Raw genomic sequence first — 20,365 nt, forward strand, 5'->3', positions numbered from 1 at the left:
CTGATCTTTATTACTTCTTTCCTTCTTCTGACTTTGGCTTTTCTTTGTTCTTATTTCTCTAGTTGTTTTAGGTGTAGGGTTAGATAGTTTATTTGAGATTTTTCTTGGTTTTTGAGGTGAGATTGAATTGCTATAAACTTCCCTCTTAGAACTGTTTTTGCTGCATCCCATAGGTTTTGGATCACCGTGTTTTCATTGTTATTTGTTCCTATGTATTTTTTTATTTCTTCTTTGATTTCTTCAGTGTTCTCTTGGTTATTTAATAGTGCACTGTTTAGCCTCCATGTATTTGTGTTTTTTACAGTTTTTTTCCTGTAATTGATTTCCAATCTCATAGCATTGTGGTCAGAAAAGATGCTTGATATGATTTCAATTTTCTTAAATTTTCCAAGCCTTGTTTTGTTACCCAAGATGTGATCTATCCTGGAGAATGTTCCATGTGCACTTGAGAAGAAAGTGTATTCTGTCACTTTTGGGTGGAATGTTCTATAAATATCAATTAGATCTATCTGGTCTATTGTGCCACTTAAAGCTTGTGTTCCCTTATTTATCTTCTGCTTGGATGATCTGTCCATTGGTGTAACTGGGGTGTTAAAGTTCCCTACTATTATTGTGTTACTGTCAATTTCTCCTTTCATGATTGTTAGCATTTCCCTTATGTATTGAGGTGCTCCTATGTTGGGTGCATAAACATTTATAATTCTTATATCTTCTTCTTGGATTGATCCTTTGATCATTATGTAGTGTCCTTCCTTATCTCTTGTAACAGTTTTTATTTTAAAGTCTATTTTATCTGATATGAGAATTGCTACTCCAGCTACCTTTTGATTTCCATTGGCATGGAATATCTTTTTCCATCCCTTCACTTTCAATCTGCATGTATCCTTAGGTCTGAAGTGGGTCTCTTGTAGACAGCATATATATGGGTCTTTTTTTGTATCCATTCAGCCAGTCTGTGTCTTCTGGTTGGGGCATTTCATCCATTTACATTCAACATTATTATCAATATGTATGTTCCTATTACCATTTTCTTAATTGTTTGGGGTTTGGTTTTGTGGGTCTTTTTCTTCTCTTGTGTTTCCCGCTTAGGGAAGTTTCTTTAGCATTTGCTGTAAAGCTGGTTTGGTGGTGCTGAATTCTCTTAGCTTTTACTTTTCTGAAAAGCTTTTGACTTTTCCATCGAATTTGAATGAGATCCTTGCTGGGTAGAGTAATCTTGATTGTAGTTTTTTCTCTCATCACTTTAAGTATATCCTGCCACTCCCTTCTGGCCTGCAGAGTTTCCACTGAAAAATCAGCCTGATACCCTATGGGGATTCCTTTATATGTTATTTTTTGTTTTTCCCTTGCTGCTTTTAATATTTTTTCTTTGAATTTAATTTTTGTTTGTTTGATTAATATGTGTCTTGGTGTGTTTTTCCTAGGGTTTATCCTGTATGGGACTCTCTGTGCTTCCTAGACTTGGGTGACTATTTCTTTTCCCATGTTAGGGAAGTTTTCAACCATAATCTCTTCAAATATTTTCTCAGACCCTTTCTTTTTCTCTTCTTCTTCTGGGACCCCTATAATTCGAATGTTGGTGTGTTTAGTGTTGTCCCAGAGGTCTCTGAGACTGTATTCAATTCTTTTCAGTCTATTTTTCTTTTTTCTGTTCCTCGGCAGTTATTTCCACCCATTTGCATTCCAGCTCACTTATTTGTTCTTCTGCCTCCGTTATTCTGTTATTGATTCCTTCTAGTGTATTTTTCATTTCAGTTATTATGTTGTTCATCTCTGTTTGTTTGTTCTTTAGTTGTTCTAGATCTTTGTTAAACATTTCTTGTATTTTCTTAACCCATGCCTCCATTCTATTTCTGAGATTCTGGATCATCTTCACTATCATTACTATGAATTCTTTTTCAGGTAGATTGCCTATTTCCTCTTCATTTATTTGGTCTCGTAGGTTTTCACCTTGCTCCTTCATCTGTGACATATTTTTTCGCCATCTCATTTTTTTTTTTTTTTTAATGAATGGGATTGTGTTCCTGTCTTACTGGTTGTTTGCCCTGAGGCTTCCAACTCTGGGGTTTGTAGGCTATTGGGTAGAGCTGGGTCTTGGTACTGAGGTGAGGAACACTGTGAGACCTCACTCCAATGAATATCCCCTGGGGTGTGAAGGAATATGAGTTTTTAACATAATTCCATTTGGTTTTTATATAACCACTTTGAAAAAGGTTAATCAGCATATTCAGAAGTTTGGAAATTTAAGAACTAATGCCAATGAGAAGGACAAAGTTTCTTTTGTGAATTTTAAGAATTCACTCCAAAATCATCTTTGCACTTCCCCTATCATTATTGTAGTTAATTGTTAATGTCTTTTACCCATAATAAAATGAACAACTGGTGTTCACATATGTTATTATCCAAGCTACCTCTGATGCCTAATATAGGGTTCGTATAAGATAGATGGTCATTAAACATTTGTTGAAAAAGTTAATGCATGAATGAGTAGATGCATGAATGAAAAGATTATAATCATAGAAAGAAGTCTCTAAGTTAGTTAATGATTCTTGCTGGAATTTTCACTTAGAGTATTTTCCTAGTACTTCACCATGCTTAGTCTCTTTTATTGTAGATTTTAATATTATGACACTAAATTCAGTCACAATTACACTTGTTTAATAAGTGAAAGAGGATAGATTCCAATTGATTTGGCCTTTTGTGGTCTAAAATGTCTTTGCTCGTAGATCTTATTTGCTAATGCATCATATGCCTTTAGTAACAGAAACTTTTTCAAATTCTCCTTTTGAGCAAAAATATTTGGCACAAATGAGACAAATTTGTATGGAAACACAAAAAACCCTGAACAGCCAAAACAATATTAAGAAAGAAGAACAAAGCTGGAGGTATCACACACCATGATTTCAAACTACACTACAAAGGTAAAGTCATCTAAACAGTATGGTACTGGCACAAAAAGAGATACACAGATCAATGGAAGAGAATAGAGATCCCAGAAATGAACCCACAGTTATATGGGCAATTAGTCTACAACAAAGGAGGCAAGATTATACAATGGGGAAAAGATATTCTTTTCAATAGATGGTGCTGGGAAAAATGGACAGCTATAAGCAGAAGAATTAAACTGAACTACTCTCACACACCATGCACAAAAATAAATTCCAAATGCATTAAAGACTTAAATGTAAGACCTGAAACCATAAAAAATCTAGAAAACATAGGCAATACTGTCTTTGACATCAGTCTTAGCAAAAAATGTTTTTGAATGTGTCTCCTCAGTCAAGGGAAACAAAAACAAAAATAAATAAATGGGACTACACCAAACTAAAAAGCTTTTGCACAGCAGAAGAAACTATCAACAAAATGAAAAGGCCACCAATGAATGGAAGAAGATATTTACAAATGATATATTTGATAAGGTGTTAATATCCAAAATATACAAAGAACTCAACATAGAAACTCAACATTAAAAAAAAAAAGCAACCTGATTTTAAAATTGGCAGAATATTGTAATAAACATTTTCCAGAGAAGACATATAGATGTTCAAAAGGGACATGAAAAGATGTTCAACATCAGTAATCAGTAGGAAAATGCAAATCAAAGCCACAATGAGATATCATCTCATACCAGTCAGAATGCCTATTATCAAAACTACAGCAAATAAGGAGTGTTATCTACGATGTTAAAAAAGAGGAACCCTTGTGCACGGTTGGCGGGAACATAAATTGGTACAGCCAATATGGAAAACAACATGGAGATTCCTCAAAAAATTAAAAATAAAACTACCATACAATCCAGCAATTCCACACCTGGGTACTTATCCGAAGAAAACAAAAACAGTACTTAGAAAAGATATATGCATCCCTATGTTCATTTCAACATAATTTACAATAGCCAAGAAATGGAAGAAACTTAAACACCCATCATAGATGAATGGATAAAGAAGAGGTGGTATATATATATATATATACACATAATGGAATATTACTCAGCCAAAAAAAAAAGAATGAAATCTTACAATTTGTGACAACATGGATGGACCAAGAGGGTATTATGCTAAGTGAAATAAGTCAGACAGAGAAAGGCAAATACTGTATTATTTCACTTATATGTGAAATCTAAAAAAACAAAACAAATATAACAAAACAGAAACAGAGTTATAGATACAGAGAACAAACAGGTAGTTGTGAGGGGATGGGGGTGGTGGGGAGGAAAGAAGTAGGTGAAGGAGATTAAGAGGTACAAACTTCCAGATTCAAATAAATGAGACATGGGTATGAAATGTACAGTGTGGGGAATATAGTCTATAACTATGTTATATATTTGCACAGTGAAATATCATTTTTTTCCAACTAGCTTTCCATCACAAGTCAAAAGTCTTTGAACTTATGAGTAAGCTTCATAGCCTGAAAGTGGTGAGTGTTTTTCCAGAAGGTTTTCAGATTTTTTTAATGCCTGCCTTTACTGGACTTGGTTCAAAATTTTCTAATGGGAAGCATACTTTAAACAGCCTTGATTCCATGTTTTTAATATATTATTTTACTTTATTGCTATTCCCTGAGAGCACTTACAATCAACATATTTTTTAAAGTTTTATATTTGGTAATATTCTGTTGGTTCTTTGTTTCCTGTTATAATGGGCTTTCAAATATTAAGCAAATTAGCACATTTTCCAAACACACACATCTATACAGGACAGTGTGATATTAGAAGGTTCCTGAAATTAAGTAATACAATGTAAATGCTTTCTGCATTACCCATTTGCTGCATAGAAAGTGAGGAAAATTGCCAATGGGTTTATTTTAGGGAGAAAACTACTATTTTGAAATAAAATACCAAGTTTACCACATCAATCCTATTTTATTCTTAATCATGTTCAATTTGGGAGTATCCTCTTACATTTATATATAAGGAAATGATGTAAGGAGCTGACCTATTATTTTCAAAGACAAAGGTTATCATACACAAAATAAATAACTTTTTCTAGTTTATCTGTTCACTACAAAGTTTTTAATGAATTAACACTTTTTATAGTCTCATTAAATGTACATGTTTAAAGTGCTTAACAAAATAATGCCATGTTTAAAGTTTAACTGCCTTAAGCATAACGCTGTCCATGCTACTCCTATTTCCTTCATCCTTGCTTGGGAAGGATATTTGGTCACACATACTCCTACACACATAGCTCAGTTATTCACCCTGATCTCAGAGCTCTTCTTTCCACCTCCCATCTATTTTTTATTATTATTCCAGGTTTCTTCCTCTTCCTTCCTTCCTCCCCACCCACTCAACCCAACTACCCACTGAAATCCTGAGTTCTGCTCTTCAGTAGTTTTTCCAAATTAGCACTTTCCTCCGTTTCCCTTCAGCAATATTTTGCATGCCTAATTCCTCCTTAGAGACCACTTGTTCATCTTAGCTCTACAATCATTCTCCAATTTCTGCTTATCTCACGAGAGATTTAGACAGCTCCATGCTCTTCCATTTTCCATTCCATAACAAAACATTTCTTTGGAAGGTGTGGCCAAGAATCCCCAAAAGCAAGTTCAGTGAACCAGTACCGTAAGAAGGCTTTGTAGCAGATGAGAAATTTTGCAAAGCTGTGGTCACACTAAAGTGCATTATGGCTAATGCCTAGCTGATTGCATTTTCATTTGTAAATATGGCAATACTGCCAAGAACATGAATCAGGCTTACATATGACAGCAGGTTACCTAGGATTCCATGCTGTTACAAAGCTCTTCTGAAAGACCCTTGATAATTGGGGTGTGGAGTGATGCTATAGTCAACACTTTCTAAATGGTTTTAAAAATAAATTATATACAAGGGGTGTGAAAAATGTACCTCTATAATTTCACTTTTTTTCAACAATGACTTCAGATTGTTTCCATTTAAATTACAAATGAAATTTCATTATTAATCTTTAGATGCTGTAAAATAAACTAAGTTACTCATCTAGTCACTTGTTCAATAAATATTTACTGAATACCAGCTATGTGGCAAACACAGTTCAACATAAGTTGAGTATCAAAAAAGTCTTGGTTTTCAACTTACCATGAGCCATACGATGAAACCAGTAGTAACCAAAGTCAACTCCCAAGAAAGTTAAATACCAAGTCCATGGAGAATCCCAAGGCAAACTGATAAGCCTGTAGTTCTCCCAGATATAAATGTAACTGGTCAGTTCAATGCTCCTGGAAAACCAACTGGAAAGATACAATGTATAAGCAATGATTATACTATATTTTAGATGTAAAATTATGCTAAACCATTTTAGATAATATTTAAAAATTAATATGTTCATACATAAAAATAAAATCCTTTCCCCCTTTCTCTTGGCTTCTTACTGCTCTATCATACCTTTGAAGAGGCTCAATTTCCTTGGTATCAAAATGATTCACATGATGTTTCCTTTTGCATAACAGGCATCATGGATGTCAACTATTCTCCTATTTCATGGAATTGAGGAAGTTCCCTTTATATGTCTCTTAAAAATACTTTTCATGGAAACCATATAACATAAAAATGACAAAACTATGACTTATTTTCTGTGACTGTCATTTCTAAATCTTAGTAAAGAACACAAGAAGGGTGCTTTTTAAAGGAAATGTAAAAAGTAGAAAATTATAAATAGCATATTTTTTAAAGGGACTGCAAAATGACTACTGCCTTAAAATATATTAATCCCATAAAGTTTGCCTTTAAAGTTGCTTCTGACTGACTCTATTCTCTCCTCCTGTCTAGTCCCTCCTCTCTTTCACACACACACACACACACACACACACACACACTCTATGTTTTCTAGATATTATTCTTAAGACTACAAATTGGATTCTCATAGCATATCAGTATTTCTTACAGTAATATAAACTATGGATCTCAAAATATAAGGGAATAATTTTTCCCTAGAAATAAACAATTGTTTTTAAAACCCAGACAGCATATCTCTTACCACATATTCTACCAAGCTTCTATAAATTCTTATGTCAAGAAATTTCAAAAATATACATAATATACTTCAATTTTATAAAGAGTAGTATTTTTTCTTTTAAATCTCCTGTGATCAAATTTAGGATCAGACTCAAGATAATCATTCCTTTTATCACTTTTATAGATATGATTGAACTGACTTTTTCATTAATATTTTTCACTCATATGTAAAATGAATTATTCTACTTAATAAAGATTTATTTATAAACCATGAACAAGTGAGAAAGTTCTGAAATATTCTAACTTTAAATAAAAGTCAAAGAAGCAGCTCATTAGTTTATTGTTAAAATTCATTATTTCACTAGTATTTCCCTTTACATAGTCATCATCTATGAATTAGCATGTTACTGGTTTTGTTGGAGACCCAGATGTTTACTTTTAATCTAATGTTGACATTAGTTATGATATGACTTTAACTGTGATTTAAAAACTTTAAAATTGTCTCACATTTTGAATCCTTCAAGTTATTATTTAATCAGTAACATAAAACACTAGGCTTCTTCACAACAGCATTAATATAAGTAACTAATAGAAATGCCAAATACCTACACTTTGAAAAAGGATTACACATCATCAGATCTTAAAACTCAGTTTTCAATTTAAGATTACTCTAGGTTTGTAAATTGGTCCCCATACACGGAGGGTAAGAAGAAACTAAAGAAAGAGACAGAACACTCCAGACTGGGAAGTGGCAGTTTTAACAAACAAGGAACTTAGAGAGGAGGTTTGTCTTCTGTGGCTGCAAGACATGTAAATGTCCATACTCACACTCCAGAATGTTAAAATTTTCTAGAAAGGTCTTAACTGGGTTCAAGTCACTTATTCAGTCCAGATGGTCTCAATAACACCTTACTCTCTCAAGACTGCATCCTTGAAACAGCTGTTAGCATGGGACTGTAGGTGGAACTTACATTCCATGGACAGGGGAGAGAGTAAGGGAAAGGGGAAGGGGAAGTAAAGTTCAGCTTATAGGTCAACCAGGGTCGCATCCTCTCCACGACCTCCTCCAACAATTATATGGCTGGAAAGAGCAATTTTGTCCTTAATTGTGAGTCCTTGATCCAAGGAGACTACCTACCCAGCACCCCTGTCACAACTCAGGCAATGCCCTGAATACTTCCAGAATCCCCTGTCAAGTGGCCCTGAGCCTGCTTTCAGGACTGCATGGGCCTCTTTCCTGGTCCAGGCCTCCAGAGGGTCCACCTATGCATGCGTGTAAAGTCCTCAACATGACAAGGTAGACAAAAGTGGCTTCATTGGACGTGTAGACAGAGCTCGGACGAGCAGTCTGGGGTGTGCACACACAGGTGTGTGAGGTCCCTCATGAGACAGCACAGGCCATGGGCCAGGGGCTTTCACCCTGTTCTGGAACTCTGAGGAATCCAAGAACTTGAAATTTGAAATGTGTCTTCCAATTTGTCATCCAGGTTATTTATCAGGGTAGGGGGAATAGAACGAATTTTATTTTAAAGCATGTTAGCTTGGTTGGTAATTCTTACACATCTAGACTAAGGCTTCTGAACAGTGTCATTACTGACATTTGGACAAGATAATTCTTTGTAGTAGGGGTCTGTCCTGTGAAAACTATTACCCAAATTATGAAACCTTATAATTGCTCCTTAATACTCATTAGTAGAGGATTAACCACATAAAATTCAAGTTTTAGGGGAAAAAATGGTGAATAATATCAATCTTATATGATTATAACTTATTATTACTTAATTTTTCTAAAACAGAAATTCTAAAGTTAGACACTGCTGCTATTTGGGCCAGATGATCCTTTGCTGTGGGGGCCTATCCTGTGCTTTGTAGGAGGTTTAGCAGCATCCCTGGCCTCTGCCCACTAGATGCCAGTAGCACAGCCCTCCACCCAGGTGTGACAACAAAATGTCCAAATGTCTCCCAGGGGCAAAACTGCCCCAGTTGATAACCCTAAAAAAGACTGATCTAGAAAGAAAAAATTAAAACTTGGGAAAATGCAATAGAAAGTTGAAATAATCTAGATTTTTTTATATCCGCTTTACTACATGGTGTCAAAGCAGGTCAATTCATGGATTCATTCAGTCATTCAAAAAATTCATATTAAGTGCCTGCTAGGTTCCAGGCACAGCACAAGAAAGGGAGGACACACTGGTGAAGAGGGCAAATACAGCCACCTGCCTCATCAATGTCCCACCAATTCAGTATCTCTTTTTAAAGCTGCTATCTTTCTTGTCAGTTTTCTAGTGACAATTGAAATAGGTTTTCAGATAACAAAACTTCAATAATAGAAAGAGGGTCCCTGGAAAACTTCCATGTGTAAAACAAAAAGAACCTGCCTGTAATTGAAATACTTTATTTCCTGTACAGGTGCCAGGTCTTGAGCAGACACCCAATTTATTATTCTGTCAACTTACTTATTAGGGTTGACACAAATCGAGCTGAAATATGCCTTACATACTACAGGCAAGGCTGTTTCTTTTTTTTTTTTTTTCACACCTTAGCACAAAGCCAAACTTTCCTCAAGGTGAAGGGAAAGAGTGGAGAAGCTGTGGGAATTAAATTCCCGGTTCTCTATCAGCAAGATGAATATGATCCTCTTCCATCATAAATGGGAAAAAACAGCCATGGAGTGCCCACAACTAAAAACAATTCGGCAAGAGATACACCTGGGAAATGATTATCAAGCTCTGGAAAGCCCTTGATTGCAGGAAATAGCACCTATATTTTCAAAAATGTTCCCACCAGACCTTGAATCATAAAACTAACCCTCTTCCTCTTTCTCTTCCCAATTCCTTCATTCTCTCCCAGCCCCCAATCCCAGCATATGACTGCACTCTGGAATTCAAATGACAACTCTAACCCCTATCCTGTAGAAAGAGACATATGTAATATGCATATATAGTGAGCTTACTTTATCATGTGGAGATGGAAATTAGGTAGCACAGGGGCTTTGAATAACCAAATGCTAGATCCGTTTTATTCATTAAGTTTGAATGCAAGACTGAGAAAATAATCTAAATATAAGGAGGCATTAGACTCCTCTAATTAACAACCTGTATGTGTAGAGACTCCCCTCCCATTTTGTCCTATATTCTTTATAAATTCCCCCCAAATAGCTATTTCTCTTGGGTCTGAAGTATATCTTCTGGCAAATGAAAGACAGTTAATTTTTCATGTGTTTTATGTAAGCTTTTCTGTCCACACTAGAAATCTGTCCTGTCAGACTGGTGGTTGCCAAGGGGGAGGGGGTTGGGGGAGGGATGGGATGGGAGATTAGGGTTAGCAGATGTGAGCTTTTATATATAGAATGGACAAACAACAAGGTCCTACTGCATAGCACAGAGAACTATATTCAATATCCTATGATAAAGGAAAAGAATATTTTTAAAAAGAATGTATATGTGTGTGTGTGTGTGTGTGTGTGTGTGTGTGTGTGTGTGTATGTATAACTGAATCATTTTGCTGTATAGCAGTAATTAACACAACACTGTAAATCAACTACACTTCAATAAAAATAAAATCTGTCGGGCTTCCCTGGTGGAGCAGTGGTTGAGAGTCCGCCTGCCGATGCAGGGGACACGGGTTCGTGCCCCAGTCTGGGAAGATCCCACATGCCGCGCAGCGTCTGGGCCCGTGAGCCATGGCCGCTGAGCCTGCGCATCCGGAGCCTGTGCTCCGCAACGGGAGAGGCCACAACAGTGAGAGGCCCGCATACCGCAAAAAATAAAAAATATAAAATAAAATCTCTCCTGTCAATGTTTACTGACTGTAAAATCTGGTAAGATACCAAAATAGTATTCCAGTACTGATGGTGGATTTTTAAAAATATAAAGTTACCTTATAATGTTGAAATTTTTCAATAATCAATAAATGAGAATAAGTATTTGAGGATTGAGAATTACAAAGCTAATCTGTTATCAAAGTCATCTGAGTGTGAATGTTCCCATCATCGAAAGTAGAGAAAGGTAACACTGGACAGGTCGTTCACCATCTCACTATCTCTCAGCTAATTTGACATGAGAGCATTAGGCTGAATGGACCTTAAAATTATCTAGCTCTCAAAATACTCTCATGCTCTAATCATTAATCAAGCAAATGAAATTTGATGTAAGGGTCTCATTGCAAACTGTTAAAATTTCAAAGCAACTTTCAGAGTAAGTTGAATTACGTACTCAGTGTTCACAGACGTCTGCCAACTTGTACTATTTTATAACTGTCATTAGAGAAATTTGGCCAGATTATGCAAAATTGAAAAAAATAAATTAGACTTTTTATTTCTAAAAATCTTGTCATAAATTAGAAAATAAACCAATATTTAAATGAGATCATTTGAAATACCCTTACAAGTTTCACGAAGTTATAAATAAATTAATATATATATAACTATATGTTATATACATAATTATATATATATTGATTTTTCTGATAAATTGCGTTGTTTACTTCTAAATCTCTTATACCTGGCCCAGGAACTTGCACTCTCTATCTGTAAAGCTACTGCCACTTTTGCTCCATCTAGTGGAATATTGATTTTTGCTCAGTAATAACAAAATACATAACACAAGCTCTACCTTCTGCAGGCAGACATTTGTACTGCTATTTCCTACTGTGAAATGACATTTATGAAACAATCACTTAATTTAATTTCTTTTTAAAACAACCGCAAAACCATAGACTTTTGTAAACACAATGTGGTAGATCTGGAAGAAGTAAATGTGCTACATTTTTTACTTTGCAAGAAGTAAATTACTTCAAGTAATTCAATTACTCTACTGAATAAGCACGCAAAGCCAGACTAATAAGTGCAAGGAAGCTTGCATTCATCATTTGGGAAGGATAGTCTAAGAGCTAGCTCTGAAGTCACACCATTAATAACAAAGTCTATTTATAAGGTTTCTAAGGTAAAAGTTAAGGGGACATGTAAAAGTTAAGGGGGCATTCTCTCTAGCAAAAATAACTAACAAACCAGCAGATTTTTTAGATATATTTTGTTTGCATGGGGTGTTCGTTTCATAATTTTCTAAGTTAATAAAAATGTTAATATTCATAATAAAATACCATTATTAACATTACATAAATAAATTTATCTCTTACTTAGGACAATGAATAACTGTTGACTAAAGTCATCATCCCAAATGACAGGTACTTGTTTGTCAGAAGCCCACGTTGCCAAAAACAGTATTGCCTCTGCTACTAAAGTCTAGTGGAAAAATGCAGTACACAATTTTCCTTTATTCTCTAGTCCCACCCCAAGGAGTCAAAAGTATCTCAAAGAAGTTTAATATCCTCCTCTTTATTTTTTTTATTTTATTTTATTTTTTTTTTATGAATTGAAACTTTCTTGTCAGGAGTGGAAAATTCCATGGCAGTCATGGCCAGTAAAACTGTAGATACCTTTGGTCTAACACTGCAGACCTAGTTCCACAGTAAAAATTGGCAGGGACCCATGTGTATTAAAAGTAGAGTGTCCCCAACTCATTTGAAAATTTACCTACTTAAATTATCCCTCCAACCTATTGCAATTTGATTTATAATCTGCTGTTTCAACAGAATAAATGAACCCATTAAAAACAAACATACTGTAGATATTTATATCAGGAATAAAATTTCTCTGGGGAGGATGCAATTTATGAAAGCAGAAATATTGGAAGGAAGTAACAAATTGAAGTCCCGATTTTCTAATGAAGGATTGGAAACTGAGCTCTGCTTCAACAAGCAAGAAAAAAAAAGACGTAATTATTTTTCACTCATTAGCATTTCAGTCAGTAGCAGAATATTTCAGAAGTTTCAGATAGATTTTTAAAAATTGATTTAGTCAATATTTTGTTTAGTTTAACTTTTTATAGTGACAAATGCAAGTAACTGATAGAAAGGCAGATTATCTGCATATGATACAATGCATTTAACTACAATAAATACACATATCTGTCTATAATTTCAGGACTACATTCTGACTAGGAAGTCTGCCTACTGGATTCCAGAAGAGCAAAACAGATGCAGGCCTGCCCAGAATCTGGTTCTTAGGACAGATGGACTTTTATTACATATCATGGTCTGTCCGACAGGCTTGTAAACAAGGTACAATCTTGTCTATGATGAATATTTTCCTTACATAAAGATTTGAAAAGATACACATATATCTTTTCCATCAATATGGTAAGTATGCTACCAATCTTCAAGGTACTTTGACTTTTATGTAATAACGAAATTGAGATCCTCAAATAAACATTGTTTTTCCTCAAAGTCTACACACAGCATTTCCATTACATGAATGGCAAAGTGGAAAAACATGTTCATGGCTGCACTTTGATTTCCCCAACTTCTTTTTGCAGAGGCCACATGCCTATTTCAAATTATTATCCAAAGTATAATTCCTCACAAAGGGATTAACAAATGGTATACTACCATTTTTCTTGCAATCATGTATTTTAAGGACGTGGCAAGCCCCTGTTGTTGGTATAGAAAGTGAAATTAGTCCCTCGGAGAGGGTATGATCAATGCCGTGTTAATCTAACCTTCAGCTGTTAACGATTTGCAGGAGGATTCCCCTTGATGCTGTGGCTTCAACTGAAATATTGTTCTAAGAGTTTCTGTCAAATCCCCCTTCTCGTCTTGTGCTGAAAGGGGATTGAGGGGCGTGCATCCTGAGGATCAGCTTTCTCTGCTTATATCTATGCATTTTTTTAATAGCAACAAAGTAAATGAAAATATTTTAAAATTTTATTTTCAAATAATTAGCTTTGCTGAGATCTTTCACATAAGACTATGAAAGATAAAATTCTTTATAAAACTTACAAAGTTATCCACATTTCATAATTTAGGATTGTGAACAAAAAGGAAGCAAGATGCTGTTCTCATTCAAAATACAACTATAGAAAAATATGCTCCAAATTCAAGTTCACAACCTTTTCCCTTTCTTTCAAAAGGCACCAGAGTTCACAGCTTGTGTTAGCTTAAGGAGTGTTATGAGTAGTGGGATGTGAAGAAAAAGAACTGCAGGCTTATCCCTGAAGGACTGGTTTGTTTTGTTTTCTCTCTCTCTCTCTCTCTCTCTCTCTTTCTCTCTCTCTCTCTCTTTCTCTCTCCCCCCCCCATTTTCCTTATATTTGGGGGTTTCTTTTTTAGCAGAAATATCTATTTACTCATTGGGTCTCCTGTTAGAACTCTGTACCTTTTTTTTTTCTTTTAATCACAGTGTTGAACAGAAATAGAGTACTGAGGATACAGTTTATATTTCTAGTTGTTACAATATTATAAGAGAAGAATCTAATCTCACTGTGACCAAAGTCAAACTTAAAAAAGTAAAAGAAATGCTGAAGCATTCATTCAACTTGATGTCTCCCTGAGTTCTTAATAAATTCATTCCAGCTCAACAAAATATGTGATCCATAATTGTACCTGCAGGGCACTTCTCAGTTATCAAGTTATTTTGACAGTTCATCAACCGTCCAATTTCCATAAACCTATACACTTAACTTTCTCAGAGTGAATTATTGTAACCAACTGGGTATTTTTCAATACCCAAATATACATGTCCCTTGAGTATGTTGAATGTATTTCTTGTTCAGTTCTATTCAAGGGAGACATGAAATAGAGGAAATTATGGGTAGTTGTAAACTCTTAATTAGAGTATTCTGGAAATTAACTGAGAATAATTGAGATATTATTCTCTAATTCTGACAGGAATGTGCAACCATATGAGTAGTTTTTTAGAGACTCTTTTATGATGACTATTACTATTATTATTTTATAACTATTATCCTACCTTTTTCATAGTAACATTTATGAAAAATATTTTACATTTAGGTTTTAAACAATTTTATGCAATTATATGAAATTATTTTACCTTTCCTCAGATATCATTAAGTTTTCATTTTATTTTTAAAAAATCCACCTTGGTTTCCCACTGGGCGGTTCGTACAAACATTCCAAAGCAATGAGCACTGGTTAGAAGTAAAGCTCTTAAAACAGTAAAAGAAGCAATGGGTGGGAAGCAGGAATGAGAACATTCTTCAGCAACGCAAAGCACAGACTTCTAAGGGAATCTTCCCTCACCCTCTGCTCTTTGGAAAACTCTCATATACTGAAGAGCCTTCCATTCATTGGTATCTCCTCTAAACACATTACAATTTACTTTCTAAACAGTAGTAGGTCATTTATTGTTTACTGTTTTTTGGTCCCTTCATCCTCAGACTTCACCATCAACATAACACTACAGGAATGTTAGGTGTTTTTATTTTAAAAAATCGACCATGTATCAGACAACATTCCAGGCATAGGAGTTAAAACTAAAAGAACACCTCTGTTTCTCAAGTTGCATGCAAGCCTGCAGGAAGGGCTGGGAGGCAAACAGGTGAGTTTAATATCATGTGACAATTCTATTATGGGGTAAGCACAATACTCCACAGCGAATAGAGCCCATAGTAAAGTGGTGCCTAAAATAGGGTTGGAAAACAGGCAAGATTTGCTGAAGAGTATGACTCTTTAAGAGAAGTCTATGCTTGTGAGACTTAAGAAATGAATGGGACTTGGCCACTCGGATGACCACGTGAGACATCTGGGTAATGGCAAGTAGCAGAGTATGGAGGGAACAACTACTGCAAAGGGGGAAGAAGAAAGAAGGGACCAGAAGCAAAGCTGGATAAACAAAGGCCTCCATAGATCAGGCAAGAAATATTCCTCAGGCTATAAGGAACCTATGAAGAGTTTCCACCAGATTCACATTATGGAAATGTCTGGCTGTAGATGAAGTAGGACTAGAGACAATGATACCACTTAAGAGACCACTGTAGTAATCCAGAGCTTTGTATGACTTTGAGTAGGGAGTGTCTGCACCCCAGATTGCTACAGCATGTGAATTTACCTGAGGCCAAATTAATTTTCCAGTAGATAACTAGAACATCACTCAGGCCTGGGACTAGCGTAATACAAGTAAAGCACTTGTCTTGGGCACAAAATTTAAGAAGGCACCAATAAATTCAGTAATTAAGATAAATAATACTTACAGCAATATTTTTAATAACAAATGTAAAAAATCCATGATGAACGAAACATCAAAAAGTTAAATAAGGACAGTAACTGAGTTCTTTGGGGATGTATGTGAAAATAGACCAATTCCCCATACAACGGGTTTCTTTTCCATCTTACTTGGAGAATTTCAGTTTATTCACTCAGTGTTGCTAACCAGCTAACTCACCTCGGAAGCCGAGACAGAACACCGGCTGATATGGATGTTAAGGCATCGTCCAAAGGACCTGATGGCTTCCCTTTGCGAATCCAGCTGACAACCAGTTCAAGCAGCATCAAGGAAATGAAATATGGAGTTGCCTGGAAAGGAAATTGCAGAAAAGAGATGCTATTGTGCTCGGTATGAAATTCTTCCAAGTTTCCTGATTAGTCATTCCCAAAGTGGGAGGCCCAGAGTGATAGTTCATAGCAGAAAAGGTATATACCTATCCTAGAGGATCATTTCCTCCCAACAGGCAAAGAAATCTGATTATTTCAGACATGCACTAAACAGATGCTCAAATTCTATCATCCAGTTTGGACATGAAATATAACTATAGATGTAACGACGATAATTCTGCCAAGAAAATAAAAAGATTAGGCAGGATGTGTTTCAAGTTAGATCTAAAAAAATACATTTGAAAAGAAGTGCAATAATCAGAAGTCTATTATCTACATGCCTAAGGCCCACTTTAAAAGGCTTTCCTTAAGGATGCACATGATTCTAGTTTTTCATATTAGAATTACAGGAATCACAAAATTGAAACTGTAAGAACAAAATATTTGCTTCTGAGTATTTCAGAGAATGAGGTCATTTTAAATGCCTGTTTTAGGCATCAAGTTTTATTCATACAGTATTTTTTTTATATCACAGAAAAAAATTCTTGTCATCCACAATTGATGACAAATATTGGACTAGGTTTGGTATCATAATATTAAAAAAATGATTTATGAAGATGCGAGTACCACATTTTTTTCTTTAAAAAATCAGAAAGAAGGAGTGATATCAAATCCTGAAAAAGTTATAGGTTTCACTCATTTGGAAGCTGATCATGAGTACTGAAGTTTTCTAAACTGAACTCCCAAGAACATATTCTCTGATGTCATTTTCTTTTCTATTTCTGATCTCAACTAGTAAGTGTTGTAAGAACAACTTTGACAGGGTGGGGAACTTAAACATTCAAGTTCTAATTCTGGATATTTCCACTTCCAATCATAGGCAGGAACCGGAGTGCAACATGCCTCTGAACACCTGAGTTTCAAAGAAAACTTGGTTTAAGCTGAGACTTGGGAAGTCAGGGTTGAACTCAGTCAGCTGTGTATTCATTCTGCAGAACTATGCTGCTAAAATAAAGAGCAAATCGTTCCTGGAAGGTGGTAGACAAATTTTCCCTTTAGAAACACAACTGTTACAAAGTTTAGTGATGTCACATAACCACTAGCTACTGAGCTTCTAACAGCTAAATTTGTAAGGCCACTGTGTCCAGGAAAACTTTTTTAAAGTTTTATCATAGTCTGGAGTAACATATCAGAGAAGACAAGTTTAATAGGAGAAGATGGTCATGCATACTGCATGGAGGTTCAATTCAAGTGGAAATTCTACTTTTGCCCCATGCTTTTTTTTTTTTTTTTTTTTTTTGCGGTATGCGGGCCTCTCACTGTTGTGGCCTCTCCCGTTGCGGAGCACAGGCTCCGGACGTGCAGGCTCAGCGGCCATGGCTCACGGGCCCAGCCGCTCCGCGGCACGTGGGATCTTCCAGGACCGGGGCACGAACCCGTGTCCCCTGCATCGGCAGGCGGAATCTCAACCACTGCGCCACCAGGGAAGCCCGCCCCATGCTTTTTTGAAACTATTATTTTTTATTAGAATTATTTGAAGAATGGACATGAACGAAACCCTAAAATGTGTTTAACTTACTTCTTATTAAGAGAAAAGCAAGAGTAGCCTCTTCCCGGAGAGTCTCACCCGTTTTTGTTTTTTTAACATCTTTATTGGAGTGTAATTGCTTTACAATGCTGTGTTAGTTTCTGCTGTATAACAAAGTGAATCAGCTGTACATATACATATATCCCCACATGCCCTCCCTCTGCATCTCCCTTCCACCCTCCCTATCCCACCCCTCCAGGTGGTCACAAAGCACCGAGCTGATCTCCTTGCACTATGCGGCTGCTTCCCACTAGCTATCTGTTTTACATTTGGTAGTGTATATATGTCCATGCCACTCTCTCACTTCGTCCCAGTTTACCCTTCCCCCTCCCCGTGTCCTCAAGTCCATTCTCTACATCTGCATCTTTATTCTTGTCCTGCCCCTAGGTTCTTCAGAACCTTTCTTTTTTTTTTTCAGATTCCATATATATGTGTTAGCATACGGTATTTGTTTTTCTCTCTGACTTACTTCACTCTGTATGACAGACTCCAGGTCCGTCCACCTCCCTGAGAAAACCATAATTCAAACAGAGTCATGTACCACAATGTTCAGTGAAGCTCTGTTTACGATAGCCAGGACACAGAAGCAACCTAAGAGTCTCACCTTTTGAACATAATCAGGCACCTCTTCCAGGGTTTCAAATGACGTTTCATTGGGTTTCATCACGTAAAACATCATGCGAATTCCCTGGGAAACCGAAACATCCTGTTGGGCTTCTGGGTTCTTCATCTCTGCCCTTGTCTGACTCCCAGCTGGAGAGTATTTGTGATTCTGTGGTTGAAGCCAGAGGCTGAACAAAGAAGACGAGATGTGCTGCACAGATCAAGCCCTTTGTCAGAGAACAGCTAAAAACAAAGCGCCACAGAGCACAGCCAACAGCAGATTCTGTGTGGAGAGACAGGAAAATACAAGGATCAATCAGGAACAAGTTCAGAGTTCAGGGACGCTGTCCCAGAAACAGTGCACTTGGGGAGGGGGAGGGGAGGAAGGGCTGCTGCCCAAATCAAGGATAAACAGTGGAGTCTGGCAGCAGGTGGAATAATTTATCATTAAAAAAGAAAAAAGACAAACAAAACCACATGATACCTCCTTGGAAAGGAGAAGAAAAAAAGTGATAGCAGGTGAAAGTTCGCTCTGAAAAAGTGGGTGGAAATTCAAAACTCGAATCACATGAGGAAAATACATTTTTTTCTCTCCCTTTTGAAATTCACATTGTGTTCAGGTTTGTAGTCTCCCCAAAGAGTCACATTTCCTGAAAAGCCAAGGTGTTCTAATCTCACTTAATAAGACTAAGCTCAAAAGTCAATAAGCACTGAATATATCTTACTGGTGACTGCCTATATATTTCTGGATGTGTATCATGTTAATGTCTGAATGTTTGAAAACCAATTTAGGGGCATGTAGCTTCTTGCATGATTTGCATTGTTTAATGGATCTCAACTATTCACATCTGTATTCTTCTTAGCACTAACGGGGACTCTGAAGAAGCTGTTAAGATGCTGCTGAGAGACCTTTTCTGTTTTCCAGGAGGAGTATACGTTGACTGTGCCTCTTAGGTAGACCAGAAGGCCCTTAACTGGTTGCATCACCAGTGAGTAAGCAGAGCTTTCCTGATTAGCCCTCCACCTAGAAAAGCTGTGGTCATGCTTTGGCTACCACCTCATCTTTTAAAAATGTTTATGTAGATTTAATTAGATTATTAATACATGATTGTTTTAGGAGAAATAAGTAGACACTATAGATAAGCAACAAATAAGTTACTACCCAGAGACACTACTAACATTTTGATATATGTATAATCAGTTCCACTGTCATATGACATACTTGTTGCTAAAAATCACTGCACTATGCAAGTTTGTGCAATAAAAACCATGGGGCTAATGAGAAAAATGGGATTAGAGTGCAATACTCAAAAATGTCTTAATGGTCCACAAGGAGAAAAAAATAGGAACCTAATAAAAATGGTAGCACACTTTTACACATGCATGTGTCGACTTAAAAAAAAATGCACAACGTGAGAGTTGCAAGTTAAGTTTTATCTGTGGCAAAATGAGGACTAGAGCCCGGGAGACAGCACTTCAGAGAGCTCTGAAAAACTGCTCCAAAGACGTAAGGGGGAAGGTCAGTATACATGTGATTTCAGCAAGGGGTGTACATGCAATCAAGCACATAGTTTTTGTAGAAGGTTTCTGCTAGTCTCGTGATGGTTACTGCTAGTCACGAGGAACAGAAGTTGCCATACAGGATTTTAGTGCTTTTCTAGATATGAGGAGATACAAGAATTGGGCTCATAAAATCGGCTCCTGAAAATATCTAACTGTCTGAAGACCTGTTCTGCCAGTTTTTCCCAGAGCACAGAGTGCCTCATTTCTGCTCTCCACCCTGAGCTCCTTTCAGGGGGTATTGAAAGTCAGCAGCTGCAGCAGCACATGATTTAATCCTTGTAGAGGTAGATGGC

The 20,365-nt window shown here is 36.3% G+C and overlaps 1 protein-coding gene across 1 annotated transcript in view; it reads right to left on the minus strand.

Annotated features, from left to right (window-relative positions):
* Positions 1-18,799, minus strand: part of AGMO (alkylglycerol monooxygenase) — a 327,751-nt gene extending 308,952 nt beyond the window's left edge. Inside the window, exons 1-3 of the mRNA XM_004263480.3 lie at positions 18,511-18,799; positions 16,170-16,300; positions 6,056-6,207 (exon numbers count right to left, since the gene is read on the minus strand). Coding sequence (XP_004263528.1) covers positions 6,056-6,207; positions 16,170-16,300; positions 18,511-18,636 — 409 coding nt within the window. The 5' untranslated portion in view covers positions 18,637-18,799. The remainder of the gene's footprint in view (positions 1-6,055; positions 6,208-16,169; positions 16,301-18,510) is intronic.
* Between the last annotated feature and the right edge of the window lie 1,566 nt (positions 18,800-20,365).

Source organism: Orcinus orca, chromosome 9 (assembly GCF_937001465.1).
Source record: "Orcinus orca chromosome 9, mOrcOrc1.1, whole genome shotgun sequence".
Taxonomy (NCBI): domain Eukaryota; kingdom Metazoa; phylum Chordata; class Mammalia; order Artiodactyla; family Delphinidae; genus Orcinus; species Orcinus orca.